This window comes from Macrobrachium nipponense, chromosome 24 (assembly GCF_015104395.2).
Source record: "Macrobrachium nipponense isolate FS-2020 chromosome 24, ASM1510439v2, whole genome shotgun sequence".
In the NCBI taxonomy this organism is placed as follows: Eukaryota; Metazoa; Arthropoda; class Malacostraca; order Decapoda; family Palaemonidae; genus Macrobrachium; species Macrobrachium nipponense.
In genome coordinates, this window is record NC_061091.1 from 78,697,341 (window position 1) to 78,710,681 (window position 13,341).

The 13,341-nt window shown below is 41.3% G+C and overlaps 1 protein-coding gene across 1 annotated transcript in view; it reads left to right on the forward strand.

Moving 5' to 3' along the window:
* Positions 1–12,703, forward strand: part of LOC135205837 (Bardet-Biedl syndrome 2 protein homolog) — a 65,683-nt gene extending 52,980 nt beyond the window's left edge. Inside the window, exons 14-15 of the mRNA XM_064237091.1 lie at positions 738–886; positions 10,657–12,703. Of these exons, the coding sequence (XP_064093161.1) occupies positions 738–886; positions 10,657–10,757 (250 nt within the window). The 3' untranslated portion in view covers positions 10,758–12,703. The remainder of the gene's footprint in view (positions 1–737; positions 887–10,656) is intronic.
* The last annotated feature ends 638 nt before the right edge of the window (positions 12,704–13,341 follow it).

Genomic DNA, 13,341 nt, shown 5'->3' on the forward strand with positions numbered 1-13,341 from the left:
ATCCAGTAATAAAAATATCAGAAAACTAAAAGCCAAGTCAGTTTTTTTATGAAACATGCTGTTGTTATTTAAAGTCAGTTTTATTACCTGTTAGCCAAATTTTTACCCTCATAATTAAAATTTGTGAAGTTTAATATTGTACACCTTGTTTATTAACATCCAATTTAATTTTAATAAAATGTTTCTTGAATTATTCATTCAGTTATGTAGGATGTAATAGTTTTCAAACTTTCACTACGAGAATCTTGTATTCATATAGGATATAATAGTTCCCAAACATTCACTCCCAGAATCTTAAATTCAGTGTGAAAGTATTACCTTGAAAAAATATAGAAGTTATTTTTTGGTTATACATATATTCATGTCTAAAAGACCTTACAGGCAGTCCCCGGTTCTCAGCGGGGGTTCCGTTTCCAAGGGGGTGCCGATAAGCGAAAACTGCCATGAACCGAAACTCGGCGATTTATGGCACCATAATGGCCCGGATATTGGCGCCATAAGTACCATTATGGCGCCTCTGCTAGGTATGTTATGGCGCCATAAGACACCTTATGGCACTGATAACCGGAACTTGGCCTGTTATGGTGCCATAAATCGCCAATTTTATGTTTGCTAGACGAGTGCTGTAAAACTGGATCGTCAATAACTGAGCCCGCCGATAACCGGGGGCTGCTTGTATATTGTTAAAATATTAAAAGGAGTTTTTGTATGTTGATCATTGCATTTTTTATATGCAGGCAAAGCATGCGCCAGTGGTACAGCGAACTGTTTAACCTGAACAAAGACCTCATCAACGGGTACAAGATAAGATGCAACAACCACCAGGAACTTCTCAATTGTCTCAAACAAGTCAATCAGACTATACAGAAAGCAGGTCGATTAAGAGGTGAGTAAGCAGTGCTGTAAGGAGATTTTTGTTTAAATATAAAAAGAGTCAAACTTGCCATCAGTAAGTCTGTACTACTTAAAATGAACATTTGACTTGATGTCATTACTATTATGTTTAAAATGGTCTTCTGTATATATCTGCTACATTATTGTCATTACTTTTTGCCTGGCTACCATTTTAGATGTCATACGTTTTTAAATGCCTCCTAAATTGAATGTTACATGTAAAGTACAGGATAGTTTAGGTTAGCATCTAAAAAATATTCAAGAACAGGATGTCACATAAGATCTTTGCTATTTAATGAACTTTATTACTTATACGTATCTAAAGGCCTGGCCACCAAGGTCTCTGTTAAGTCGAGGTGCTACTGAACAAATATTAAAATAAATCTCATGAATCATACATGCAAACCATTGCCTTAGACAGCCTCATGTTTTTGTTTGAAGTGTTAGTGCATGCCCACATTTACAAGAGAAAGATTTCAGTACACTAGAAGGGCACAAGGACCCTCTTGGTAGGATTACCTCCCTGGATCTCTTCGCTTGATACCACTTCATAATAAGAATCCTTGCTCTAGGAAAGATATGTTTGCTTTCAGTTAGGTGGGAGAGGAGGGGGCGAGGGGATGCTGGTATCTAGGAAGCATGAAATGTGTCGAAATTATGGTGTAGCCATAAAAAATGATATTGTTATGTTACAATAAAGTTTCATACATACTTACCTGGCAGATATATACATAGCTAAGACTCCGTCGTCCCCGACAGAAATTCAAATTTCGCGCCACTCGCTACAGGTAGGTCAGGTGATCTACCGGCCTGCCCTGGGTGGCAGGACTAGGAACCATCCCCGTTTTCTATCATATTTTCTCTCTTCCACCTGTCTCCTGCGGGGAGGCTGGGTGGGCCTTTAATTGTATATATCTGCCAGGTAAGTATGTATGAAACTTTATTGTAACATAACAATATCATTTTCATACAATCAACTTACCTGTCAGATATATACATAGCTGATTGGCACCCTTCGGTGGAGGGTAAGAGACAGCTTCTATATGGAATAGACAGGTAAACAACATATGTTGTAGGTATAAATAAAACCTTGGTTCCTACCTGATAGGTGGTAGACTTCGTGGGTGTTTGCCCAGTAGTCTGCATCACCTCAAGAAACTTTAGCGAGATATATGATCTATGGCCAAGAGTTCTTGTGGGTCTGCCGATGGGGTCTTATCCGCTTACTCGGCAGAGCCTGAAAGGACTTTGTCAATGGGTGCTGATCCACTTATATGACAATACACCTTATGAAGGAGCACACAACCAATCCCGACCACCTGATCCTAACCATATGTTAGAACTAAGGATTGTTCCGAGTTATCCCCGAACTCGTCACAACAACCGTAACTCAAAAACCACTACGCACACATACATAATTTCAAAAAAAAAAAAAAAAATTATACTCAACTAATTGGATATGACAAGAATTCTCTTACTGAACAACATAGACGGCCGCCCGTGCTAGCCTAAGTCCTCCATTGTTCGAAGAGACTCTCGACCATATCCAAAAAGAAGAAAAGTATATACAGTTAAGGATGGTGTCGGCTCCCGTACCCAGAATCGTATCCGCCGATACGAAAGGACCTAGAGAAAAACACTTCTCATATGTCACACGTACGTCTTTCAAGTAATGAGATGCAAATACTGAGTTGCATCTCCAAAATGTCGTATCTATGATGTTTTTTTAGCGACATATTCTTATGAAACGAGAGAGACGTCGCTATAGCTCTCACTTCATGAGCTTTTACTCTCAACAGTTGTAACTGTTCGTCAGGACAGGCCTTATGAGCGTCTGTAATGACGTTTCTTACAAAGAATGCCAGCGCATTCTTGGACATCAGTCTTGTGGGGTCTTTTACCGCGCACCAAAGACCTTGTCTAGAGCCTCCCATTTGATGCTTTCTCTGAAGGTAGAACTTCAGAGCTCTAACAGGGCATAGAGACCTCTCTGCTTCTCTGCCTACGAGACTCGACATGCCTTTGACTTCGAATGACTTAGGCCAGGGATTCGTAGGATTCTCGTTTTTCGCTAAAAACAGGGTCTTAAACGAGCAAATCGCTGAGTCTCCTTTGAATCCTACTTTATCCTGCAGAGCATGCAATTCACTAATTCTCTTTGCCGTAGCTAAAGATAATAGGAATAGGCATTTTCGGGTAATGTCTCTAAACGATGCCCGATGAGGAGGTTCGAATCTTTCCGATGACAGATACTTTAGGACTACGTCTAGGTTCCAGTTCGGAGGTACTGGTTCCTTAGACTTTGAAGTCTCAAAAGACCTTATGAGATCGTGGAGATCTTTATTATCTGCCAGATCTAAACCTCTGTTCCTGAATACAGCCGAGAGCATACTTCTGTATCCCTTTATTGTGGATACGGCTAGATGAGATTTTTCTCTCAGGAATAGCAGGAAATCAGCAATTTCCGCTATAGAGGTAGTGGAGGAGGACAACTTCTTGGATCTACACCACCTTCTAAATACCTCCCACTTTGATTGGTATACTTTCGTAGTGGAGGTTCTGCGTGCTCTCGCGATCGCGCTTGCCACTTCGCGAGAAAAGCCTCTCGCTCTGACAAGTCTTTCGATAGTCGAAAGGCAGTCAGAGCGAGAGCGGGGAGGTTTTGGTGGTACCTCTTGAAGTGTGGTTTGTCTGAGAAGATCCATCCTTCTTGGTAGGGATCTTGGAAAATCTACGATCCACTCTACCACCTCCGTGAACCATTCCTGGGCCGGCCAAAAGGGGGCTATTAACGTCCATCCTCGTCTCTTTTGACGCCACAAACTTTCTCATTACTAACCCCAGGATTTTGAATGGGGGAAAAGCATATACGTCTACTCGAGACCAATTTAGCAGGAAGGCGTCTACCATAAGAGCTCTTGGATCTTCCACGACCGAGCAAAAAACTGGGAGCCTTTTTGAAATGAATGTTGCGAAGAGATCCACATGAGGAGTTCCCCACAGAGACCAGAGATCGAGACACACTTCCTCGTGTAGTGTCCATTCTGTATGAAGGACCTGGTTCCTCCTGCTGAGCCTGTCCGCCCTCACATTCCTTACTCCCTGTACGAACCTTGTCAGCAGGGAGATGTTCCTGTGAGACGTCCAAAGTAATAGGTCTCTCGTGAGCTCGTAAAGGAACGAGGAGTGCGTCCCTCCCTGTTTCCGAATGTAGGCAAGTGCGGTGGTGTTGTCCACGTTTACTTGCACTACCTTGTTTGACACCAGAGGTTCTAGGCTCTTCAAGGCCAGATGTACGGCGAAGAGCTCTTTGCAGTTTATGTGCCAAGACACCTGTGCTGGTTCCCAGGTGCCTGACACTTCCTCTGAGCCTAATGTCGCTCCCCAACCTCTCTCCGACGCGTCGGAGAACAACACTAGGTCTGGGTTCTGTGTTCTTAGAGAGATCCCTTTGTTCTCTTCCAGAGGGAGCAACCACCACTGTAGGTGTGACTTTATCTCCACTGGAATGGGAAAAACGTCCGACAGTTGTCCGGTTTTCCAGCTCCAAGACCTCTTGAGGAAGAATTGAAGCGGACGTATATGAAGTCTTCCTAGAGGGAAGAATTGTTCTAGCGAGGAAAGCGTCCCCAGAAGGCTCAACCATTCCCTCGCCGACGTTTGTTGCTTCTCTAAGAAGAGAGAGACTATCCGCAAACCTTTTGCGATTCTCTCTTGCGAAGGAAAAACTCGAAAACCCCCGAGAATCCATCCGAATCCCCAGATAGACTAGGTCTTGTCTGGGGGTCAGCTGAGACTTCTCGAGGTTCACAAGCAATCCCAACGCTTTGATTAAATCCAGAGTTAACTTTAGGTCCTCCAAGCACTGTCTCTCCGATCTGGCCCTGATGAGCCAGTCGTCCAGATACATAGAGACATTCACTCCTTTGAGGTGAAGAAACCTCGCCACATTCTTCATCAGGCTTGTGAAGACCTGAGGAGCTGTGGACAGGCCGAAACACAAGGCTCTGAACTGAAAGATCCTTCCCCCGTCATGAAACGGAGGTACTTCTTCGATGAAGGGTGGATCGGGACGTGAAAGTAGGCGTCCTGGAGATCTAAAGACACCATCCAATCTCCCTGTCGTAATGACGCCATGACTGAAGCAGAAGTCTCCATGGAGAACTTCTCCTTCTGAACAAATTTGTTCAGAGAGCTGACGTCCAGTACTGGTCTCCAGCCTCCCGAGGCTTTCGCCACCAGAAAAAGGCGATTGTAAAACCCCGGGGAGTGTTGATCCCGTACCAATTCTATCGCTCTCTTGTCCCACATTTGTTCCACCATCGATCGAAGAGTATCCTCAGCACAGGATCCTTGTATTTGGCTGATAGTTCCCTTGGTATTGACGTTAGGGGAGGAGTGTTCAGGAAAGGGATACGATATCCCCTCCTTAAGATCGCCAAAGATGACGCGTCTGCATTTATCAGTGTCCAGGCTTCCACAAATCCCAGGAGCCTGGCACCTACTGGTGCTTGGAGGAGAGAATCTTCATTTTCCCTTCTTAAAGGGACGAAAAGCAGATCTACCTCTCTTCTCTGGAGCCTTCCTCCTTGTGGAAGGTCTGGAGGTCGGACCACCTCGAAAGGGCTGCACCGTTGTACTGGGTCCTTTCTTGTCCGCTGCAGCAACAGGTTTCTTCTTTCTTGCTGACTGCGTCAGCAGATCCTGAGTTGCCTTCTCAGTTAAAGAATGCGCAATGTCCTTTACTAACTGAGAAGGGAACAAAAAGTCAGATAGAGGCGCATATAGAAGTGCTGCTCTCTGAGCATGTGAGACTGCCTTTGTTAAGAAGGCGCCATATACAGTCCTTTTCTTTAAAAGACCTGCCCCAAACAAAGAGATTTCAAAAGATCCATCCTGTACCGCCTTGTCAATACAAGACAATATGCATAACAGGGCTTCAGGTTCGATTCCTTCCGAATCATGGGCTTTCTTGGACATCACCCCAAGGGACCAATCTAAGAAGTTAAAAACTTCCAATACACGAAAGAGTCCCTTGAGGAGATGATCCAGTTCCGAAATTCCCCACGTAATCCGTGCAGAATTGAGACTTTGACGCCGTGAAGCGTCAACCAAAGTCGAAAAATCTGTTTCGGTTGTAGAAGGGAGAGCAATACCCATATTCTCTCCCGTCTGATACCAAATGCCTCTTTTCCCAGCTAATCTTGCTGGAGGCATGCAGAAGACTGTCCTCACTAAGTCTTTCTTAGACTTCATCCATGAGTCTAAGGAATGTAAAGCTCTCTTCATCGATATGGTGGGTTTCATTTTGAGAAAAGACGAAGGCTTCTTCGTCTTAGCACTGGAAAAGAGCGAGCGCGGAGAAGGAGGAGCGGCAGGCGTCAACTCGTCTCCGTACTCCTCAAGAAGTAGGGTAGTCAACACCTTATAGTTAGACAGACCTTCTCTTCCACTATATTCGTCATCCGAGTTTTCCTCTAACTCGGGATCTACATGCGTCTCCGCTCTCCTTTCCGAACGTTCTTCTTCTTGAGGAGACAAACTCCTAATAGGAGAGGGGCTAAGGGAATGATAATCCTTCCTCTTTCCCGCTCTAATAGTCTTGGAAGGCGTCATAAGCTTCGGCTTCTCTAGAATTTTAGAAGACGCTTCATGCTTACATGACGCTTCCCGTTCGCCAAGCGTCATGGATGACGTCTCGATGACGCTTCGCGCTTGGAAGACGCTCCGCTCTCCAAAGGCGTCCTACTTGGCGTCATAATATTGGACGGAGCGTCATGTCTATGCTCCGTTTCCAATGACGCTTCGCGTCTAAAAGACGTCTTACGTCTCTCTGGCGTTACGAAACTCTCGTAAGCACCTGTTCTCGCTCTCGAACTAGACGCTTCTGTAAGGCGTGTTAGCAGTTCGTTCTGTAAGACGTTTAGCCGTTTTCCCGTCTGTATGACGCTTCTCGTTGAACAGGTGAGAGAGGACGAGACTTCTTAATTGGAAGCGTCACGTCCTTCCGACGTGGCGCTAAAACTCCCACTAGAGATGACAGTTGCTCTTGAACTGCCATAATGATCTTTCTTGACGCTTCTCCCACGTCCAGTGCATGACGTCTTTCGTCATCACTCGGGGGAGAAGAAGGAAAGGGTACTTCCGCGTACACTTCAGGTGACGCTTTCTTGCTAGAAGACGGAGCGTCATCTGAGAAACGCTCTGGACTAGAATCTATGTCAGGCTTCATATGACGCTTCAGCGGTCTCGACAAGTTCGATTCCTTCCACCCTCGTTTAGGTGAGGGAGAGGGAGAGGACGAGAAACACTCGCGAAGGACGCTTTTTCTATAGCGCCCTTGAGCCGCCTGCCACGAAGCAGAGCTAGCTGAAGGGACGTCTGACCGTTGGGGATTCCCCACAACCTCCTTAAGGCTTTCGACTTTCCTTCTCCTCTGGGCTTGTGAGCTTGGAAGAGGTCTAGGCCTGGGAGCGTCGCAGGGACGATCAAACGCCCCCTCCACAACACTGGGAGAACTCACTTCACTGTAATGCTCACTTTCACTAGCCTTACCTTTGAAGTCAGCCATCTTGGACTTCATGTCTCTAATTGTAGCTTCAGATTGGCGATTTTCCGATGCCGAATCCGAAAAAGCACTCTGAGAATGAGATACATAGGGAGAATCTACATCAGTAGGATTAGAATTATCAGTGAAAGGCTCAATAGGCCTTGAACTCACACCTTTCAATCGTCTAATTCTATCCCTCTCTAACTTCTTCAAATAAGAAGTCAAAGTCTTCCACTCTTCTGCATTCAATCCCTCGCATTCCTTACAAGTATTAATAGCAGAACACTGAAACCCCCTACATTTACGGCATACAGTGTGAGGATCAACCGAAGCTTTCGGTATCCTCACCCTGCAGCCTACATTCACACACATTCTCACACTCACATTAGAATCAGACATACTGAGAAAAATCCAAAAGAGTTATTCCAAAAACAGTCCACTGTAGCGAATGCCAAAACACGATCCAAATACGTCACCAAAAAGCCGAAAAACGATGATCAAAGGATGAAAAATGAATCTAAGTCAGGAGGTAATAACAACAATGTTGATACCACCGGCGACAGAGAAAATATGATAGAAAACGGGGATGGTTCCTAGTCCTGCCACCCAGGGCAGGCCGGTAGATCACCTGACCTACCTGTAGCGAGTGGCGCGAAATTTGAATTTCTGTCGGGGACGACGGGAGTCTTAGCTATGTATATATCTGACAGGTAAGTTGATTGTATGAAAACAAAAAATCACGCTGAAGACAGCTGAATAGCTGTTATGCTGGTGGGAATGAGTGAATGATTAGTACGTAGTAATCTGGCATCATGACCACCACGGTAATTACCAGTGTATCATTGCTTAAAAACTTCAAATAAATAAAAATACATAGTAAATTTAAAAAAACATTTGAGCTCATTATTTAAACAGAAACGAGAATTAGGATTAGATTTCTTCTGGGAGACCAACTTCTGAGATAAAGCTAAAAATGCCACTGGCACCATATAGAACACACTCTCTGAGAACCACAACAAGGCTAACCCTGCCATCCTCACCACAAGCCTCACAGAGAGGTACTGATTCCTCAGATCCCTGAGAATGGGGTAAACCAGCAAATGCCTTTCAATCAAGGGCACCAGGCAGTCTTTGCAAAAAGCCTGGTGATCATTATTCATCAAACATTTCTTTGTTAAGTGGTATGTCCTATGCATAACAGCACAGTACCATCTCCCATCTCCTTGGCATATTTCCATACTTCCAAGTAGATATAACAGATAACAGATGTAGTTTCTTTTGATTTGCTGGAACTACTGACATTCACACTCCGGCATAAAATTTGGGGAAGTCATCTGCAAAAAGTATGGAGAATGTCAAGGACAATAACAGAGGTTATCTCTTTTACAACTGAACAAATAAGGTTATACTGAGTACAATCCCTTGGGGAACCCCTTCTTTCTGACCTTTTTTGTTAGATAAGGTATCCCCAACCTTAACTTGGAAGAAGCAATGGGCCAGAATCGCTTAGATAAACGATGGTAATTCACCTAAGTCCAGAATCATGAATAATTGAAAGAAACATCTAAACGACCAAAAAACTGAGGCTACTCAGTGAGACATAGGAACAAGAATTCTAAAGTGGATGAACTGTGCTGAAAGTCCTTGGAGTTCTATGATACTCTGACTAACACAAAAGCTGGAAGAAAGCTATTTTAATAAGTAAGGCTGAAGAGACCCTGCAAAGGACCCTAAGTAATTCCTACTGTGCACTGCATGAGGTCCACTTCATCACAACCCCTTATGGGACCAGGTATGGGTCTTAATATTTAAAAGTTCCCACCAGTTCTTGTAGGTGCTCTCTTGATGAGATGGGTTGCCAGTAGCTCAGTACCATCCCACAAAGTTGCTATTCATGCTCTGTAACAGTATGATGGGTTTGTTATAAATTTTAAATTTTTTCAAAAACAGAATTAACTCTTCGAATATAAACCCAATACTACACGCCTCAGTGTCGTGATCAGTTTGCTCTTGGCCTGTCACTTCGGTGGCCACGAGTTCGATTCTCGTGCATTCCATTGAGGTGTCAAGAGATGTGTATTTCTGGTGATAGAAGTTCACTCTCGACGTGATTCGGAAGTCAAGTAAAGCCATTGGTACTGTTGCTGAATAACCACTGGTTCCATGCAACATAAAAACACCACTGGTTCCATGCAACGTAAAAACACCATACAAACAAACAAACCCACTATACTTTTAAATTTAGTGCATGCCTTCCAACTTCACTGTTGCGTCACAGCTTAATCAGACTACGTATACCACTCTGCTAACGTGGAATCAAGAGGAATTTGTTTCTGGTTTTTAGAAATTAATTTCTCGATATAATGTGGTTTGGATCCCTCAGTAAGCTGTAGGTCCCATTGCTAGGTAACCAATTGGTTCCTAGCCACATAAAAATGTCTAATCCTTCAGGCCAGCTCTAGGAGAGCTGTTAAGCAGCTCAGTGGTCTGGTTAAACTAAGATATACCTAACCTAATCAGACTATGTATACCAAGAGCAACACAGTGAGCTTTAGAGGACCTGGTGCAACCATATGCACATGCACTGACTTAAAGGGAAGAGTAAGTCTTCATCTTTTGCTAATATGAACTGAAGTGTTTGGGTTTTGCATTTGACACATGAGGAAGTACAGGCAGTCCCTGGGTTACGATGGGTTTGGCTTACAACGTTCCGAGGTTAAGGCGCTTTTCAATTATATTCACCAGAAATTATTTCCAGGGTTACGACGCCTACAACGCTCATCTGGCAGAAGAAATATGACTCCAAAAATGCAAAATAATCAATATTTGAAGTTTTTTTAATGGAAAGTGCAATAAGAATGCCGTTTACATAGTTTTTAATGCACCCAAAGCATTAAATGTAAGGTTTTCTTAGGATTTTTTATGATGTTCCGGCTTACGACGATTTTCGGGTTATAATGCATCTCAAGAACGGAACCCCCGTCGTAACCCGGGGACTGCCTGTATATAAAATTAATGAATTTGTATTGAAAAATTAATTCCGCTTGTTACAGGACTAAATACTTTACCTGGCACACACTATTTAGGGTATTAAATATACATGCATAACAATTACTTTTCTGGAATGACATCCTGGCATATAGCAGTATTTTTTTTTTATCTTATATCCTGCAGTGACCACCTTTATGCATTTGCTTCATTTTCATTTTCAGTTGGGAAATCCAAGACAACAGTTGTGAGTGCATGCAGGCAAGCCATCAAGAACAACAACATCAGCGCCTTGACAAAAATAATTCGGTCTGGGAAATCATAAGTTGTAGTGCTAGTTTCTTAATGCGTTGTCCTTTGAAAGTGAGAAAGAGGTGATTTGAAAAGAATAAACCTTGGGTCACTCCGTATGTTATAAAACTGATTTCAGTCGAAAATTTTTACAATATCAAAGAAACTTTTTGCATCTTTGCAAATAAAAATATTGCAATGCAGTCCACTGAAGGTTTACTGTTGAATTATTGAAAATTAATAATTCAGGTACAGTAATGAATATAAAGATATTCAACTGAATATTTATTCAAGTGTTGCAAAACACTATTAGTATTTTTTTAGATGTTTGTATTATTCTTTTCCAGTGCCTGTTATCATTACAGGACTTCTTTTTTTCAAGTTACAGGACTTTTTTTTCAAATTAGTCTCCCACTGCTGTAAATTTTAATTAAATTCACAACAACTACAAACATTTTTGGCATAATGTATTGTCATTTCAAGAGTCTGTGTAGTTGTACATTAATTTATAATGAATGAATTTACTTTAAGTTTTGTCATGGGACATTTTAAAAATGTTGTGGTAGAGTCAAATATTTCCTAGTCATGCATATTGTGCATTGGTGAGTATGTTATGCAGTACTGGAAAGCTAATTAATGTATTTTAAGTAAAACCACTCATATATTTAATAGTTTTTATGGCTAATCTCTGGAAGTGAAGAAATTTACTTGTAAGTGGTTAAAGTTATTAGGATTTTTATTTTCTATGAATTAATTTTAAAGGAAGTTATATTGCAGAGTAGAAGTTGCCACAGCTTGTTATATTAATACTAATCTTGTCAACAAGATTTTGGTGCCTCAGAGAATCATTGAAGATTCTGAACCACTCATCACTCCGTCCACTTAATGCGCTGTTATATAAAACTGAAATTTGCACTGCTGTGATATTGTACAATATATCTTTTTTTTTTTTTTTGGCAAATGTCTTTCATTCATTCTTAACTTCATTTAATATATGAAATCTAAAACAAGCAAGATGGCTAAATGTATTTGTTACATTTTCATTTCCTCAAGATCGAGAAATTTATATTTTTTCATACTTTTCACCTTGTGTGAAGGTTGAATTGTTTGTCCGAGAGGTTATTGTACTGAATGGTTATATTTCTAATTATTTTTATTATTTTCATAAGCTATACTGTTCAATTTTCAAGTTTTAAACGTTTGCTTATAAAAGCTTGAGAAAACTTGAAGATAACTATATATCTTGACTGAGGAATGTGATAAAATCAGTATTTTATGGAAAGGAAAATGATAGATTGATCTTCTAACTTCATAATTCTCTTACTGCTGGTACTGAGAGAAGTTATTGCACTTTATTGTATTATTACTGTACTTTTGATAATTTTGTGCTAGGAATGGACAAAATATTAATTTGTTATATGAGAGATTATGAATGCTTTTGTGCTTATCTCGTCAAGTCTAGTCATGTATGCATCGCAATCAAATTATATTTTAAGAACTCAACGGTTAAAAAGTCATCATATTCCTATCAGTTAAGAATTTTATGTAGAGTAATGAATACTTTAGTATTTATTCTGCTTAATATTTTATATCTAGTCACTTGGAAGATTTATTTTACCTGCAATGTAGGCTACAGCACTATTTTTATATGCACCTTTCATAAAATATATTTTTTATGATATAAGCCATTAAAATCTCATATTGCGCTGAAGACGTCTATGTCAATATGTATATACAACTTCTGTTTCGTAACTTTTACTCCCTGTAAAAGTGTCTCGCGTTATTTCGTAATTTAAGTTATAGAAATTCCTTTCATTTTGCCTTCCTTGTGGTACAAGATCCTTTTGTGGTGAGGATTTAGGTTAAATATTTTATATTGTGAACTCCACCAAGTCAGGAATTGCAATTATATGTTATTTTATGGGAATTGTAATGGATCAAGTCAGGATAGCTTTCCAAAAAAAAAATAATTTGGCTTACTTTTTTATTGATGAACAAATTATTCAGTTGTATTAAATTTAATAAAATTTCCTCTTTATCATCATGAATTATTGACCCTTTTATGCCATTCACGCTATGCATATGTCTGCTTCCACATATTGCATCATTTGCCACCACATCATTGTTACTTAAAACAGGTACTCCATCCTGCATCACTCAAGGAAGTGGAGAGAGCAAATCAATAGACCTAAGTCTTCAGACAAGTGCTTGGTTATGTAGCTCTTTTCCACCCTCCAGTCCAGATGAACGAGTTGAGCTGCCCAACAATTTGGAATGGTCCAAAGGTGGGCATGAGACCCCAGAATCCAAAGCATCTCTTTCATGAACTCAACCTAACCATGCACCTTAGACAAAATGCAAACTTGTCCGAAAGAAGCAGGAAAAAATCTACACAACAATTGAGCAACCACCATAGCCATGTAAAAGGCATCCATGGAACTACAGGTCTTCTCTTGCATAAAGAGAATGAACGTCTGTCAGTCAGGACCCAGCCCCAAGTGCCTAAAACCAATGGTTACCTGGACATTACTATGAGTACTCCCTCCAAACTGCATGTGCTAAAAAAGCGCTAATCATGTTTTCCTTTGTGCAACACTGGAAATTCCATTAAAGGGACA